Source organism: Orbicella faveolata, unplaced genomic scaffold (genome assembly GCF_042242905.1).
Source record: "Orbicella faveolata isolate gen_17 unplaced genomic scaffold, um_ofav_v1 contig_1, whole genome shotgun sequence".
NCBI lineage: Eukaryota > Metazoa > Cnidaria > Anthozoa > Scleractinia > Merulinidae > Orbicella > Orbicella faveolata.
In genome coordinates, this window is record NW_028301536.1 from 911,800 (window position 1) to 929,659 (window position 17,860).

Sequence of the window (17,860 nt, forward strand, 5' to 3'; positions counted from 1 at the left end):
AATGGTTCCCAAAACAATGATTACAAATATAGGCCCGTTTATGAAAGTTGATGTTGGCTCGTGCGGGCCGATATAAACGGTGTTATATCGTGAAGGGCTCTTCACGGCGTGCAGGGAGGCAAGAGGCTCACTTAAGCTCTAGATTGAAGAGAAAACATTGTCAGGGAACAAACAGAGAACCGTGCACAGTGTGTGTAGATAACCAATACTGCTGTTTTTCTGTGCTGGTTTGTGAACGGTTAAGCGACAAGTCGTGAAAATCTCAACCGAATCTCTTTGATTTTGATGCTGTACTTGAGTGAATAGAATGCATGTAAGTAGTCTACAAAGCCTTAGAACATTCGTAATGGGTCATGTGTAATTTGCGCAAAATGAATATGTCTTTTTGAGTAAGTAGATTTCTTCGTGAAATCACAGTAATAGGCTTGAAAGAAGAGCAATATGTTTGAAAGTGATTATATATCAAGGGTAAAAATTGTGATATCTCTGTAATTCTTATGTTCAGTTGCTCTGTAACAGGAAGTTTTTTATGCATACGGAGGTTTCATCAAAATTCTTTACAATTTCCCGGTGGAGCCTTAACTTTTCATCAGTAAATTTTGAAAACGCGGCATCTACTACATGGATTCTTCTCCCGATAGTGATTGTTATTTTGTTCCATGAGATGCACGACAATCAAATAAAATTCGCATCAATCGTGTCTTTTACTTTCATCATATATGCAAATATTTTCAAACTGATGGAAAGCAATGTGAAGATCGGCGCTAAAAATGCTTTGGGATTTGGCTGAAGAAAGCTCAGCTAATTTTTCGACGAGTACTAGCAGTCATCTATCTATCAAAGTGTTTTCTTTTTTATCTTCTCATGAACGTGTTAGCCGCGAAGAAAAACAGATATGAAGTGAATTTAAGTCCCGTGCATATAGTTTTTTTTTTCTTTTACTGCTTATCATTATCATTTTTTCACCTTTAATTCTTGTGATAATGCTTATCAGCATACCGCCGTATTTACTTCTCTAAGGTATCCTGACTTTAAAGAAACCAAGAAAAAATACACCTTAACAAAAATATCTATTTATCGTGTTTCCGAAAGTATTTGCCGATACAGCTGGATAAGATTCGGGGCCTCGGCGACAACCTCGCTTCAATTGAAGACTCGCTCATAATGAGACAAGCAGTGATTTTTATCAACCCTGGTCCTAACAATAAACAGCCCAAGTGTGCAAAATCAGTAATCGCACAATTTCCTCCTACACAGCGGGGGTCCAGTTTTAATTTGCAATTTGAACACTATCAGCTGCTAAGATATGAAAAGAAAATGAAGAATCTGTTGTGTAACATATAGCTGTTATACAATCGAACCGGATCAAAACGACCTATTTATCAGGTCTACAATTTACTTTGAAGCCTAAGTACATAAAAAATTCAGTCACTTGAAAAACTCACAAAAAGCCGCTAACCACATTTATATAATTTGAAATGATGACATTAATATGTCACAGGTTAGACCAATGGCTGCTAAGCACCAACTACACCGATATTTCTAAAAAAAAACAACCTTTTTCTTAAAATGTTATCTGCCATTGGCTATTTCTATCAATGAATACTCTTGTTAGATGATACATACTTGAGACCAGCAGCCGCTAATGGACTTGGAGAATAATGGAGTCTTCTCCTCGTTCTGGCACACTGCTGTTTTTCAGTACACTGTTGAAATCAGATAAAAAAAGAAACCTCAAGCAAACTAACGCAGGAAGTACTACTCGCAATAAAGTGTCATTTTTTTAACAGGATAAATTTCTTTTTGACTTTGTTCAATCTGACAGCATGCGATTATGCCTTTGACTTTCACACAAAGAAAAACCAATATAGAACTCACCTCAAAATTAATTAATTGGATGTTTTTTGTATATTTTTGACACCATTTCTCAAAGAACTTCCGCACGAAAACACTGTTAATCCTAATTGAGTCAAATTTTACAACCAAGTGATTCATATGGTAATATTAGCGTTGAAAACCTTATCTTAATTGCGGTTACGCGAACTAATCGCCATATCGATCGCGTGCCACGTTTTTGCCTTTCCGCACTTCTATTTCATGTTTGCCGAAAACTTCGCCGCTAGCATTCACTTAACGTTCGATTCAAGTAATCTTTAATGGCTGCCTCTTTTACCATCGGTTTAATGTACATGGCTGAATCCTGATGTACTGTACTTAACTGTAAAGTTTGGTTTATTTAGATGCCTAATAGTCCTGGTCGACATTTGGAGAAAGCTTGGCTACCTTGCATTGCAGAACAGCTTTTGAAGAAAAAACATTAGATCAACATTTGAGAAGGTAAGGTCGTGGTCTTTGCGTTATCTCCTTCGAACAAGAGCGTTTTTACGTGGCTTTGCTGAAAATATAAATTCCGTGCTGATTTTGCTAGGGTTTGTTGAACGAAAACATTAATAAAACAAGAGAGGGATATCGAAAGTGATTGTCATGCCTACTTTCAATACATTTTTAAATAAGTTTTCCACCACTAAAGAAGTTAATTCGTGGTATTTTGAGTTATTTTGGCCACTTACAAAATTACCTTTAAAGTGGAGCTGAAAATAATAGTTTCAGGAGACTAAGATAGAAAAACAACAGGATGGTTAAGGATGGAGAAGATTAATATGGTTATTACAAACGAAAAACTTGAAAAATTTAGGCTAAACTTTTTAAGATGCGCAAATCGTGACGTAGCTCCTTTACAGTTGTGTGAATGACATCTCGAATCATTTAGTTCTTTCATTTGTTTTCAGAAGGTGTTATTTTCATCGCCGTTTTCCTCTCTACTCCAACGTTTATCACAGCGACAGGAGCTCCAATTCAGCTGCATTCGGCAATGGCTCTTGCAGCTTCCGGCTCTAGAAGGCACACAGTCGCTCCTGAACCTGGTCCCGAGTGGCAAGTAGCCAGGCATCAGTGGGGATTATCTTGGCAACTACACTGGATAGGACTGGGTCTGGCGTTTGCTTTCCTAGCCTGCAGGTCCTTGTGGGCAGTAATTCGGTCTCCCGATGTCAATAGCCGTTTTGCTCGGAGAAACCTCTTCTATGCAATCAACTGGCTTCTGGTAGCACTGGGCACCACAAGGGGTTTGTATCTGATGCTTGACCCATACGAGTCAGGAGAAAACATCCCTAACTGCCCTTTATGGGTGGTCAGACCTCTTTTTGGCATCGCATTTCCCTGCCTCATGTCTGCATTTTGTCTCGTACACGTTGCTTTCTTGGAAGTGGCCAAGATTAAGCTCGTTTCGCCAAAACTCAGCAGCGTCCGTTTCATTGGTGGCATAATCCTCGTGCATTTTGCTGTTGTCGTCGTGTCGGATACAACCACCGCAATCGAAGCAAACAGAACAGAACTGGTAATTGTGTGCCAGTCATTCTTCATAATATGGGGCCTTCTTAACTCAATCTCATTTATTTACAGTGGGACACGAGTAGTGGTTAAAACTCGCAACATTAGAAATCGCATTTGTGACATGGAAAAGGCTGAGTGGAATCTGCAGGTGCGTTCAGTTGATCAAGCTGGTGCAGTAACTGAAAAGCATGAAGATACAGCTAAAAGTCCAAACACACTAGAAAAAGATCGCAATGCAGACGGTCTAAGAGTCACTTACACTGTACAGCCACCTACGTTTGGTAATCATCTTACCGCGGACGCTCGAGACACCCTTGGCAAACAGGAGGTCTCGAGCCAGGAACCAAAACCTACCAAAAGAAAGAAACATTGTAATGCTACTTTTGCTCCCACCAGGAGAGAGCGTGCCTTGCAAAAAATTGCCAGTATCACAGTAATGGCAAGTGTTCTAAGCATTTGCTGCTGTGCTCTTCAAGTCTATTCCTTCTTTGGAGTTTATGGCGCCTATTCCACGATTGTGTCACCCAAGCCGTGGCCGTGGCTAGCATTCCAGACGTCCTTTAGGTTGGTGGAGCTGTCCATGGCTTTCATGTTATCTTACTGCGTTCTTCGCTCAGATGCTTGTTGTACACGAGGTCTACTTACTCGGTTAGTCACCCTCAAGAGAGAAAAAAAGACTCGAACTCCTCGCATAAAAATAATCCGAGTCAAAGATCCAGTGCAGGGTGAACTTGCATAAAAGATGTCTACTTGATATGACTCGATCTCAGTCAACCCGGAACCTAATCCCGAGCGTACTCAACAAAGTTTTATGTTCCGCCCGCAGGGCCAGTCCTTTACTCTTTTGTATACCATTTTGACCGAAAAGATACCCCTCTCGTATAACTTTTATGGAAAAAATGTGCCTCATTCATAACCAGCCCGTATTATAAATAAATCGCCAAAAAAAAGAAGTCTTCTCGTCATTTTCATGTGGTGCTTAATAAATTAAATGATATAGCCGTAAGATGCGTCTGTTCGAAATATCTTAATAAAGGCCTTTTTAAATAACTAAATGACAGATTTCCCTATCCTTTCATATACATCCACTTGTGAAATCCCTGACATTTTATATACCTGAAGCCTGAAAAAGGTGCCCCTTTCGGGCGGACCCTCCCCGTATAGGCCATTATTGGGAGTACCCCCCGGAACCTAAATTGGATGTCTATCACAACCACTAAAACAATTTCTAGAGTTTACGTTAAAACATTTAGAACCTAGCGTTACAAAGGGGCGAGCTAGTGTAAGGAAAATGAGCCATGACTTTCAGGTCGGTCGAAAATGACATTTCATTCACACGCAAATTGAATTCATCCTCAGATGAATGGTTGTGACCAGGCCTCGCTTGATAGAGAGGCTCAAGGGAACATAGAAATGGGCTATTAAAAAATGGAATAGCACCTTTTCTTAACAGCTGGCACTTTGAATTTCAATTTTATGACTGCGTTACCAAATCTCTGGAAATGAATTGTCTACGTTTTGTTCTATTATTTTCAACAAAGTCCGTTCAGGTGTGGCTATATGTTTGGTTACTTAGCGACAGGAATTTCTATAGCATTCAGCTTGCCTGTGGTAACAGATCGAGTTAAATAGTCGGTTAATTAAACACCTGACTACACCAAAAAATAGGATTTCATTTGAGTCGTAATTCATCACTTAAAGAATGCAGCATTCGTCAAAAATATTCATGTGGAATATTGAAAAGGAAGGTATCAGAAAAAAAGACTTGACGATTCCAAACAGGCTGCTGCCTTAGCTTCAGGAACAACATAGAAAGCATACGTCAGGGGTGGAAGGATCAGGGGATCGCCTGGCGGAACTGGATTCGGTTGGAAGACTGGAAATGACGAGTTGGCACCCATCACAAGCAAGTTTTCATTAAGTCTCATCTTCCTACAGAGCGAAAAAAACAAACAAATGCTGATTAACGTTTAAACCATCATTATTCTGTTGTTAGGTGAAATTAAATTTCCATTGTACTGTATTATGCTAAATTACTGTCTAAATCAATCTGGTGTTATAACTGGTTTCCAATTCTACCATTATTAGCATGAACAACTGACGTATCAGTTCGACGCGCAATCTTAGGACGTCCCTCAGGACGTCTATCTGGCAATCGGTTGACCATTGGTCGTTAGACGCCAATGGTTAACCCCTAAGACTGCGCGGAAGTCATCGACAACCTTCGCTTATCTTCGAAAATCTTCGGTCAGTAATCTTCGGAAATTTGCGAAAAATGTTCGCAAACACGGTTTCTTGTGGCCTTCAGGCAACTTTTGGAGAATCTTCGGAAACCGCTTGAGATTAACTTTGCGTTGTCCGTAGCGTTTCGGAAATAGAAAATAATATGGGATTTCTCATCGAGAGCTCAACTCGAAATAAAGTTGAACACGAGAAGAGGTTTTCCATATCTAAAATCGAGCATGTATAACTTTGCTAATTACAAATTCAAATAACGACGTTTTGACGCTTTCCGAAGATTTCCAAACATTTTCCGAAAATTTCCGAAGATTCTCCAGAAGTTTCCGAAGACCCCCTGTCCGAAGGCCAAAGCATTTTCCCGAAATATTCCGAAGATTACCGAAGATTTCCGAACATAACCGAATGTTGCCGAAGAAGGATCTGAATGTTTTAATCGGCTTTTCTCAGGGCTGGAAATCCTGAAAGAAGAACAGCGCAGTTGAAGTAAATATTTTGTTTTTGATAGTTCTTTATTTCAGCAGATTGTGGCACGTGTAGGTGTGAGCCATTTAAATAATTATAAAGCTCACTTTCGGTTTCACCTTTCACAGAAATCGAGCGATCTTATTACTGAAGACATGACAATTTTCTACACATTATCACATTACCTTGCAGTTAAAAACTGTTCGCTCATCGGTTCTGCTGACTTTCATTAAATTAGAACCCAAAAATTAATGACCAACCTTGAAGTTATGCATCCCTCTGGACTAAAAAGGTATTCATCGACACCAGATTCCCGAAGATTTTGTCCCAACTGCAGATCAACTGGGTTTTTTGGGTGCAAATTCATGGCCAGAACTGAGACAGCACCCCGCTTGTAAATCCTGCAAGGCCGAGAACAAAATACAACCACGACTTTTACTTCTTGGTATACTTATTCGCGTGAAAGACAACAACAATAACAAAAGCAACAAAAAAACTTTTATTTCACTCCGGAATTAGAAATAATTGATTACAATTAGCTCCCCCGGGAAAATCTCGTGTGATTAGAGACCTTAAGGGCCCATTAACCGATCTTTTCGAGCCGTTGCTAAGGAAAATTTATTCTCATATAACCTCATCATTTTTAGTTAGTTCAGAGTTATTTCATGTGTTTTAACTTTGCCATGATTAGTAACACTAGTGATGACGTCATCAGGCCACGCCCATGGTCATGTGACTAATACTGAAAAAACGCAAAGGCTCTTAGGCAAATTACTTTATCGAGATTTTTTCCATTGATTTAATATTTCAATTTAAGTCATCATTACGCTATGCATAGATTTTGTTTCATTTCTAAAAGGTCAGATTTTGAGAGAATTTCAAAATATTAAAAAATTCGTAATTTTCTGAAAAGAGCATGATTTTGAAAAAGGAATGCATAGCTATCTTTTCAACGTTGGCTTTGATCGAAATCCGTCGAAAAAGGCTGGATCTAATGAAAAACCGCGTTTCCTTTAGCATTTAAAGAAACCGGAAGTGCGCCCGATAGATATTGGAAGTTACCCTATCAGCGCGTGCGCAATTTACACTACCAGCGTTCTTCGGTAAGATCAAACAAAGCCACACGGAGTTAGCTTTTATCTTTCTATTGCTCTTGTTTTTCTGTCTTTTTCTTATTTTGTCTCTGCTTGTACTTTTTTTACTTTGCATTTTGTGAAACACAAAGAAAAACATCTAAAATGTAAGCGAATTTGGAAGTTATTGAGTTGTTTTTATTTACCGCGCTCAGGCTGACGTAAGTAACCGGAAGTGAAATTTCACCTCCTTAGCAACGCGCGCGAGCACGCGCATAAATCGGTTAATGGGCCCTTAAGATACGCGTTCAGCGTAAACGTCCAACGCGCTGTTTGAATTAGACGTTTGCAGTTTGCCGTTCGGACGTTAGTCCATTTAGATTGGAGTAAATTGGAGGCAATAGAAATCATCCTATCAATGCATTGGTATTGTCTAAATAACGTCAATATTGAAAAAAAAGACCAAGAGTTTTTTCTCTAGTATGTGTAGATTTCTAAAGAAAAAAGGTTTAAGCCGGCTCCATATTAGATTTCCACTTAGGATCAGTGCCGTTTTACAAATTAAACAACAACAATTTGCTAGGTAATTACTTATTTGCCTAAAAATTATAGCCAATTGGTAGAAGAAGTATTTGTACGTGGGATAAAATAAAATTCAAGGCAATAAAGCTTGAGGCAAACGACTTATGTGAAAACCCTCTTCTTGACGTTCAAAACGCGAGACGAAAACCTCAAACGTGACGTCTGGCTTTGGTCACGTGAATCATAGCGGTGGATCTAAAAGTGTCTATTGAGAAAGTCAGGTGACTCTCGGATCGATATTCAATTTAACATTTAGCACTCGAAAGCCTGCATGCTAAATGTATACAATTAAAGAACGACATCTTCTTACCCAGTCTTGGTGCAATGGGCAAAGATTCTCACCAGTTCGGGACGATGGTTGCCACGGTCTATTCCAAGGACTTTAGTGCCAAACAGTCTTTTATGCAGGACTGCTAACCAATAATCCTGAGTGGATACAAAAAATGGCGTTCTACCTCCCAACTCAAATTTATTTTCCCATTGGAGGTGAACGTGTCACGTGTCATGGATCAAAACTCACTAACTCCCTACAGAAACAACAACTCGAACTTTGGGCTCGCACGTGATCAGGTCATGCACCTTGAAACCGCGGTAAATTTGAATGCCAGCCGGCGTCAAGTTGAGAGGTATGAAAAAAAAACCTAATGACTGGCCCCAAGGGAAACAGTGACTTTTATGAGGGGCTTGGGGAAACAAAACTCACTGTTTCCCAAAAATGGGTAACACTACGCATATCCGAGTTGAAACATGGTTTGACTCTTAAAGCAGTCAATAACCAAGAATTTAATTTGGAGAAGTTTATCTTGCAGAAAATTTTGAAGATTATTTTCACTAACTGTAATTTAAAATAATTATAAATCTCAGAACGGACGCGTCAAAAAATATTGTAGGTAAAAACCAGATACTACATACCAGCATGTCCACAAAAATTTGAAACCATGGAAAAATTTGGTGCTTCCATTCTGTATTATTCTTTCCTTTAGTATTAAACGATCCTTATAAGTGCTCACTGATCGAAGAATCGAGGTTTGTCGCTCTTTTAAGAGCGATTTCACAAGTAAAGGACTCGCAAGTAGACGCAAGTTGAAAACTTGGGTTTACTTGTTACTCTGTTTGGCCAGGCCCCTAGTGCACTTGCGTTGACTTGCGATGACTTGTGCTCACTTTGGTCGAGATCAAATTTGCATGCAAGTTGACGCAAGCTTTTCACCGTTTGGCCACCCAACCTAAGTCAACGTAAGCTGAGTGGCGTCCATTCGTTGTTATAGCAACCTATTAGCCAATGAAATACAGGATATGTCTGCCTTGAAATGGGTTTTTTGCGACTTGCATGCACTTGTGAGGAAACTTGCGAGTCTGTTTGGCCACCCAACATAAGTTTCTACGCATGTGCATCTTGCGGCTACTTGCGACTACCTGCGAGTCCGTTTAGCCGGGGCTTAATTGTGTAATAATAAGTTAAAATTAAAAACTACTGACCTTATAAGAACCTGATCAATGTTTACAATATTTACACGTCATAAAATTTTCTCATTCATATCATAAATTAATAAACGCATGGTGAGAGCGAGGGCTTAAGGCCAACAGACTTACAGGATTTGGTTCCAAGTCTTGGCCAAGCAATGAATACTCTCCTCTAAACATTGACTGCCTTATAACGACCTTATAACCATGTTGAGCTGCCAAACCGAGTTTGTTTAACCACCTGAAATGTAAGAAGATGCGGAAAAGATAAGATGCCAGAGAAGGGGAACTGGGATCTTGTCCTGAGTTTATAAATAAAGGGCAAGGTATTTACAACATACATAAACGAGAACGGTTGGCATTTGCAACGAATATTAAGATTCGATATGACGGCTCAAAAATATAATTAAAAATTTCAATTTTTAAAACTAAGGAAGGACTAAGGGCCAACTAAGGGAAGTAAGGACTAAGGGCTAACTAAGGGCCGTACTGGGGAATATTGGCCAGCGCAGCGAGTCCGTACAAAAACGTTTTCTTTTTTGTTAAATTGCAAAACATTGCAAAACCAAGGTCAGGTTAATGTACAACGTAGGGATACAGAATAAAACCGGCCTAATAGCTTAAAACAGAACGAAAGGGCGGACGGCTTCAATGAACCTATGCTCCACACGTACTGGAAAGGAATATGTCAAGTTAAAATACCGGAAACAACTCAGGGGGTGGGGGGTCCCGTATAAAAAGAACAGGGTTGTTCGTCGTACCTTTTAGGCGTTAAAAAGCGGTTTTGAAACCTCTTGGAAAGTTCAGCCTTAAAAAGTCCACATCAGGAGCTTTTGTGATACATTTCAGGGTATTGAGCCCAAAAAAATTGACATGATATAATGTGTTGTTCTAGAATTGGTACTTCTTTGGGGTAAGAATATAAAGCCACGCCCACAAAATAGAAACTCGGTACCTCTTAGGTGTTCTTTTCAAAATTTCCGACCGGCACCTCCGTCCCTTTTATGTGGGAGTCCCCCCGGAGAAACAATAGCGTGTTTAGAAAGATCAAACAAGTGCAGCGTGAAGATGTGAGTAAACAAATCCATACTCACAAAAAGCCAGATACAAATCGGTCTGACAGTCCTTTAGCGCCTCCTCCGGCGACATTTGCAGTTTCACCCAACCACCTGGGAAGATTAGGAGCAACTTGGTCGAGAACTTCATCAGCCTTGTCTAGGCTTCGATGCAATAAGTCTAATGCCTGTGGTACGAAGAATTGGGGTAGGGAGCTTTCCACGGCTTTCATATCATAACTGACAAAGAAAATTGGTGAGTCAACTTAGGACCAAAGGATCGCACGGATGCCACATTTTAACACGTCTTCTGTAACACTGAACGCAACAAGAAGTATTTCTACTCCATCCTGGATTAGGTACTAGTACATGTCTTCATTGCATGGTTACCCACATTATTAAATTCACCGGTGTCCATTAATACACCTCAGTGGGAAAAAGCACTGTGAATGTTAAGCCCGGTTTCACTAGCAGCGCAAGCACAAGGGCAAGCACAAACGCAGGCAATAGGGATAACCAAAGTAAAAACGAAATTCGACGCAGACATAAGCACAAGCAAAACCATCCGAAACTTCCAAACTGTTTAGGCGCGAGGTAATCTGGATCCAGTGTTTTCATTGGCGAAACTTAACCACGTGTGGTAAATATCCTTGTGCTTGTGTTATGCCTGATCAGTATTTTGTTTTCACTTGTTGCAGCGCAAACGCAAGCATAAACGCAAGCACAAAAAAAGGCAAAATTTTAATCCTTGTGCTTGCGCTTGCGCTTGTGCTTATGCCTGCGTTAAGGCCGTTTGCACTGTGAAATAATAATTATTGTGCTTGCGCTTGTGCTTGCGTCGCTAGTGAAAACCAGGCTTAGAATGTCTTGCATAATAATACAATGCAATGTTGTCAGTCAGGTTTTGAACTCGGACCGTTCGATTCGGAATCTACTTCAGTCGGAATCTAATTCAGTCTACGAACCTCCGAGTTCTCAAGTTGTGGTGTGAAATATTCTTCTTAACATTATTATATTGATGTAAAATAAGTGCACTCACTGATGCCAAGTGACTGCATCGATAGAGGATTGACCTTTCTCAAGAAATCTGTGAAGGTAAAATAATGATTGTTAAGGTCAGCACATACTCGAGGACATGAGGCGAAGGCATCCTGTAGCAACAGTTTTCCTCGTGTGACACGCCAGCTTTTGCGAAAACGTTTTGTTGCGGGAAAAACAACACGGAACTTAAGCAAAACACGGCAGCAACGGCAAAAAGAATGTCACCAAACAAAAAGTTTTAATGAGCAGAATAGCTGGGCACGTGCGTTATAAATATTTGTGCATTTCATAGCCGTCCTCTTCAAAACAACAACGTGAAATGACCAAGTTTGGTGTATTTTGAAAAACGTGAACCACGACGGCTAATTTATCGTATTTTGCGTCTAGAATTGATCGCTGTCGTTACATCACTCTTTAGTTTGAGTAGGGTTTTAGATCACTCGGCTTGAACAGTTGTAGATAATTGCGAGATTCAAAGGTAAATCGCTCACCCTTTCAAGTAATGCGTGGAATGTCCTCCTGGCTGTGTTACATCAGGTCCAACTAGGAAATTTTTAACGCTAGGTAAGCTTGATAAATGACTTCTTAGTGTTTTAAAGTCTTCAGCAAGTTGTTCAGATGAAACGTATATATTGAAATGCTTCTTCATGTAACGATTTGGCTCTGACGAGAAACGAAAGAAACCGAAACACAATCACATTACCATTGGTAGGTTTTATGGTTGACAACCAATTTCTATGTTGAACAAAACTTGGCAAGGGCTAAAAGACGATTTACCGGACAAAACCAAACCGTAAAAAAATGGCAGCTTGTTTTACAGAGTTGTGGGGTCTTGAGAGCGATTTCTTTGTCTTGTAAAACAAAAAATCAAGAATACAAAGAAGTCAAAGAAAATTTCCCTCGATGTATTTCAGCCATATTTTAATAAAGAGATTCCTCTGTTTTAAGCCCCGGCCGAACGATCGCAACATCTCAACGCAATGTATCGCAACATTGTTGGGCGAAACATGTTGTGCGCGTTTAGCCGTCCTATTGCGACGTGTTGCGACATGTTGGGTGTTGATGGGTCAAGTTTGAAAATGGTCAAATTTTTCATGCAGCAGTTGTGTATGTCGCAACTGGTTGCAACAGGGTGGCTAAACGCGCGCAACATGTTGTGCTCAACAATGTTGCGACTTTTGCGTTGAAATGTTGCGCTCGCTTGGCCAGGGGCTTAATGACTTGAACTCGGTAGTTCGCAAAAAAAAGAAAATTGTGAAAGGCGCGGTGGCCTCATCGTTAGCGCGCTCGTCTCCGGATCTAACGGTCCGGGTTCGAACCCTGATCGGCCGGGGACATTGTGTTGCGTTCTTGAAAAAGACATTTTACTCTCGCAGTCCCTCTCTTCTCCCGGTTGTATAAATGGGTACCGGCGAATTTAATGCTGCGTGGAACCCTGCGATGGACTAGCATTCCATCCAGGGGAGAGTAGAAATAATCTTAGTCGCTTCATGTTGAAGCGACCTTTGGGGAAATTCGCTGATCACTCCAACACTCTTTGTTTGGTTGCTTCTCTTTTTATTTCCACTATTGATGACCTGGGTACAATACTCACAACGTTCTCTTACTTGTTGCTCTTGACTGGTTACGGCAATTACTACAACTACTAGGAGCTAACTCGTCACGTTCCTTTTAAAGGGACAACCACGTCATCCATCAAATCAATGTCAATCTGTCAATTAGGCTAACGTAATGCCATGCGCAGTTCGAATAAGGTTCTATTGCGACTGCGCACCAAGCTACTTAGCATATTTTCCTTCGAGGTTATCGAGGTTGACTAAAACGTTTTCTACCTTGATTTTAACCGACTATTCTAAAGTGGCTGACCTAAATAAGGTAACGTGAGCAATATAAAAGTTACAATCTTCGTTCTTACCGATTAAAAGTTTAGGATAGCACTAAGTTAAAAGATAAAAGTTGTTGTTAAATATTTCATACAACATAAGTGTTACAAGAAATAGGTTTGCAAACTCCCAGCTTCGTGGGCGGGATTTCCAGTTAAAACTATCCATCTCATTAACTGGACGTGCTCTTCGTACAAACATCCTTTAATGAGGTGCCGCTGCTATTGTTAGGAATCTTTTCTTTATTTGGGTAGAAGTGTGAATTAGGAATAAATTAATTTAAACATCGTTATCAAACTCCTTGAAAAGGTCAGTAAAAAGGGCAAGGTTTGACTGAAAAATTGGACGGGAGACTGAAAATAAGTTAAGGAGTCTAACGCGACTAATTCCAAAAAGAGCGCTTCCAAAATCTAGATTTCAATTTTTACTTCATTTTCTCGATCGACACCCGCGAGTAAACAAACGTGTTGCTGGACAACGCAGCTAAACCGAAAACATGCAGTGCAGCAACGGTGCTCGCAGAACATGAATGTACCAAGGCATCCTACCAAGAATCGGCTACAAATTATTGAAGTAGACACTACATTTTCAAAATAGTTAGATTACATGGCACCATTTCCAGTTTAACAACGGTCAAGTAATTTACACATATTTCACTGAAGAACTAGTTCCTAGGAAACGTAGCACCTGCGTACACATCAACAACGATAAGAAAGGCAACATTTTTTAAACACCTAAACTATTCCAATATTATATTTCGAATGACCCAACACATATTTCTCAAAACATTACCATTAACTTTTTGCCCATTATTACAACGAATAAATATGGTTGGGAATTTATATCTTGCTTGCATTTTTATTGTTTTACATTCATGCTACAGAAACCCCAGATGAGCCCCAGCCTGATGGACCACTTGGCTTGTGCGCAGACTTGACCTTTTTAGTTCGCAAAATCTCGTGATTAATTAATTGATGTGCTTGCTGCTGACAGACTACGACACTTATTATGTAAACTGCGGTGTTTGCCAAGGATTTCCAGCCCTGGGGAAAGCCGTAATTTTACGCGTGTGAAATTACGATAATTTCACTGTAATGATATCGATGGCGTAATGTTTGATGTCATGTTTGATCCCTCAACTGTGCTTAAATTTGTTGGTGTATGATGGAAAAATCTTCGTGTCTTCCTCGAAATTCTTCGGTTATCTTCGGTCATCTTTGGAAATTTTCGGAAAATATTCGGCAAGGTTCCTGTGGCCCACGCTAGCGACCTAAGTGGAAAGGACTTTTAGAAAGTCTAGAAATATCGGGGAAAACGAAGTAACCGAGATCGAATTAGAGGAGTCTAACTGTGAGTTTCTGTCTGAAATTGCTTCTTGTTTTGTCTTGCATCCACGTTTAACCTGCGAGCCCCTGCTGTTAAAAAAGAACGCCTGATCGCATGTGCCATTCAATTAAAGGTAGGCCACCCATATAGTCGCTCTGAAGTTTCCTTTTATTTACTGTTGTTTGCTTGCGGTTAGCATTTATGAAGCGAGGGGGAAGGCGACTTTATGCGTCCTACCATGAAGTTCTTGCCTCCCCGTTGGGTTACATTGAAATGCAAATGCAATTTTGTTAGCCTTTGAAAACTTTACTCTTGTTTATTCCCAATTGCACTCGAAATCATGCGATTACCTATACAAAACCGAAGCACCCAACTGAGACACAAATCTGCCTAGCAACTTGTGTCAACTGGATTGAGAATACACGTATGCTAAAAAGAAAACCTTCTCAAGAACAACACAGTTGGATCCCTCTAATTCGAAGTCGGTCATTCCAATCGCGCCAGTATTTCGAAATGATTTTGGTTTACCTTGACCTAAAATCAAGCGATTTTTCATCACATCTTACTTGCACTGGAACCTCTTGTTGACTTGGTTATTTCGAACCTCTCACTTTTTCGACTCATTTTGCAACCAACTAAAAACTAAGACCTTTAAACGCTGTTTTAGACACATTGATGATTTCAGTTCAAGTCTTGTTCTTTGCCAATTACCGGTAATGACGGTGTTCTTAAAAACACCTCTAAGATGAGAGCTTCAGAAATAACTGCATGTAGTGAGTTTATAATATCGCATGAAAGCTGTCGAAATAATGCTATAGTTTTATCTCACTTACCATTGCCAAGTTCCCATCCAAATTTATATCCATTGTCAGCTGCATATTTCACTATTTTCAAAGGGTTGCTTGAATCCCACGAGCCATTTTTTGATCTTCTTAACAAGCTTAATGTGAATAGCACTTGCCAGCCAGCTTTTTCTGCTATCTGATTAATCCTGTCCAGATCTTTACCATTAATATTAAAAGTGGCTTGTTTTACGAAATGTTCAGGTGTTTTCTCCAGGTCATTAAAAAGAACAAAGTCACCAGCAGTACCTCCAATCCGAGCATAAGCGGGCGAGAGAGCCTTTGTCAGGGCAGTTACTTGTTTTTCTTCCGCAGCGGTGAAGTTCCACTCAACTAGAGTCCTCCAAGGTATACCAACAGATATAAACTTTTCGTCCACAGTAGCAATTACTGAGCTGGTAGCTATGTTTACAGTAAACTTAGCTCGTGGGTAAGAAACATCCGCAGCCTTGAAGGGAGAAACTTTGTCGATATCTCGCTGATGCACACTGAGCAAGTTAACGAGCATTACAATAGCGCAAAGTACAATGACAAGTACAGTACTTATAGTGCGTCGATCTCGGAATAATCGCCGACACATTAAAGCCATCTTTTCGGGAAACTGAAGCTTTTCCAGAGGTTTATGACTCTTTACATCGACTAATATACAAGCCATCATATGTTTCAAGTCCACATAATCAGACTCAGTTTGACCGTTCTCCACACGTCCACTTCTAAAATTTATGTTACCGATGAGGGCAATTTATTATATGAATGAGAAAGTAACTTCATCGTGATTGGTTGAAAACAGGCCAATTTATCGTTAATTGATTGGCACTACTCTGCAAATTTATGCGCGCGCGTTCGTAATTTTCTCATTCGTATAATAAATCAGTACAATCGCATGAAATCTCAAACAATTAACTATTTACAACAATCGTGATATTTGAAAATTCATTTAAATTGTACTCGCGTTAAGGCTCATGCAATGTTGAGGGAGTTTTCAAATATTAGTTGTAGTGTATATCTTTTCTTCATTCATCGTGTCTTCCAGTTCGTAAGCTTGCAAGTGTTTGTGGAAAATCATATCTCTTGGTAACTGCAGTCAACAACAAAACGTCGACGTGACTCTTGCAGTCATCTTTCTTTGTTCTCCTGTTAGGCTTAAGCCGTCGAGGAGTGTTCACTCTGATGTTTCTGGTTTGGCCTGCAGCAGTTATTTCGAATTTGAGGGTACGACTTTCCATCAAAATTGGTGGGATTTTGAGAAGGCTCGATGTTTCAATTTCAGAGTGATTAACTGTTTTATCATCAATGAACGCATAAGTCCTTGAAAGCTCAGAGCGTGGTTTACCAGAATGTGAATTCTTCTCTGGCTTGAAAGCTTGAAGTATCCACGATTCTGCGAACTTAGGTACTACCAAAAGACTAAGGTATATAGCTATATGATATTACTTTGTTTTAGCTAGCTAATGTATCGATCAATAAACAAATTTGCAGTAAGATTTTATAAGCCTGTTTTCTCCAAGTCTTTAATTGTATTCAAGTCTATCTGAAATAGTTTCCCCAGTGAATAATACCGTTGATGAGAGATCTCGTTCCTGCTGTTACTTTAGGAGCACTTTTCTTTATAAAGAGCCAGTATTGAGTATAACAACCTTTATTTTATTATTATTATTATTATTATTATTTTAATTTCGTAAGATCGATATTGAAAGCTGACATATATTAATATTTTGCCGACATTGAGCGGAGAGCTGGGTCCGAGCGTAGCGCGCGAAGAGTCACGGGTAGCGCGATTGAGATGAGAAACATGTGACACTCTAAGGTCCGCCTTTCCACACGCAACTTTCGCCTTTTTAAGCTCATGAAGACGAGTTTATAGGAGTTAGTCGTGATCACTCACTTGCTCGCTCGCTAGTTCGGTCGAGTCCTGGAAACGTCAGGGAATTTCGGAGCGTATGAACTCCCTCACAGGGTAGGTGAGGCGAGTGGCCTTTTGAAAAAAGTACTAAGAAATTGCCTCTCTGCCACTCCCCAGAGATATTTTTGGTACTGTTTGTCTTTGATCATTTGCATATTCTAGGGAGTAGTAGAAAGGTATTTTTTATCCCAGCATTCAAAACGAACATGGCGTCGTGTGTTCTGGTATACTAGACGGAAAAACTCCGTACTTAGAACCAAATCACACCTGTAAAGAGTTCGAAGAGGTAAGAAATAGTATCAAGAAGACTCTACTGATTAAGAGGGTAACAATGGCTTAGAAGCAATGATATCGTCCTCCGGGTTGCGAGAAGGTCTTAATCAAAGGTCTCCCTGAATACGTGTATACTTTAACACCACATGTCCCTGAAATTTTGGGTGTCTAAATGCATTCCTTGGCTTTATCTCGAATGATAATAAATTTTAACCAAGTTCCTTCAACATTTGTTTCATTCGGTCATCTTTCGTTGCAAATTTTATGCTTTAAAAAAGAACAGGATTTGCTATTTGCCATTTCGTTTATTGACATTTCTTCG

At 39.9% G+C, this 17,860-nt stretch overlaps 3 protein-coding genes across 3 annotated transcripts; 1 reads left to right on the plus strand and 2 right to left on the minus strand.

The window, feature by feature from the left end:
* The first annotated feature begins 88 nt into the window (after nt 1-88).
* On the plus strand, nt 89-4,346 carry LOC110051052 (uncharacterized). Its single transcript, XM_020757022.2, has 3 exons — nt 89-313; nt 2,241-2,337; nt 2,790-4,346. Exon 3 carries the CDS (start codon nt 2,873-2,875, stop codon nt 4,130-4,132), a length of 1,260 nt encoding a protein of 419 aa, XP_020612681.2. The 5' UTR covers nt 89-313; nt 2,241-2,337; nt 2,790-2,872; the 3' UTR covers nt 4,133-4,346.
* LOC110051096 (heparanase-like) lies at nt 4,338-11,962 on the minus strand. Its single transcript, XM_089283619.1, has 6 exons — nt 11,803-11,962; nt 11,310-11,357; nt 9,345-9,456; nt 8,062-8,177; nt 6,357-6,497; nt 4,338-5,325 (listed from the first exon to the last, which is right to left on the minus strand). Exons 1-6 carry the CDS (start codon nt 11,958-11,960, stop codon nt 5,145-5,147), a joined length of 756 nt encoding a protein of 251 aa, XP_089139745.1. The 5' UTR covers nt 11,961-11,962; the 3' UTR covers nt 4,338-5,144.
* Nucleotides 11,963-12,847: 885 nt separating this feature from the next.
* On the minus strand, nt 12,848-16,076 carry LOC110051059 (inactive heparanase-2-like). The gene has a single exon (XM_089283614.1). The coding sequence runs from the start codon at nt 16,018-16,020 to the stop codon at nt 15,346-15,348; it is 675 nt and encodes a 224-aa protein (XP_089139740.1). The 5' UTR covers nt 16,021-16,076; the 3' UTR covers nt 12,848-15,345.
* Between the last annotated feature and the right edge of the window lie 1,784 nt (nt 16,077-17,860).

Excerpts from the sequence above, each read along its gene's own strand:
- LOC110051052 (XM_020757022.2), top strand. The coding sequence starts at position 2,873 with ATGGCTCTTGCAGCTTCCGGCTCTAGAAGGCACACAGTCGCTCCTGAA.
- LOC110051096 (XM_089283619.1), bottom strand. The coding sequence starts at position 11,960 with ATGAAGAAGCATTTCAATATATACGTTTCATCTGAACAACTTGCTGAA. Across the intron at positions 9,457-11,309 it reads GATGCAGTCACTTGGCATCA|GTGGTTAAACAAACTCGGTT; the intron begins GTGAGTGCACTT and ends CTTACATTTCAG. Across the intron at positions 6,498-8,061 it reads GCCCATTGCACCAAGACTGG|GATTTACAAGCGGGGTGCTG; the intron begins GTAAGAAGATGT and ends TCGGCCTTGCAG.
- LOC110051059 (XM_089283614.1), bottom strand. The coding sequence starts at position 16,020 with ATGATGGCTTGTATATTAGTCGATGTAAAGAGTCATAAACCTCTGGAA.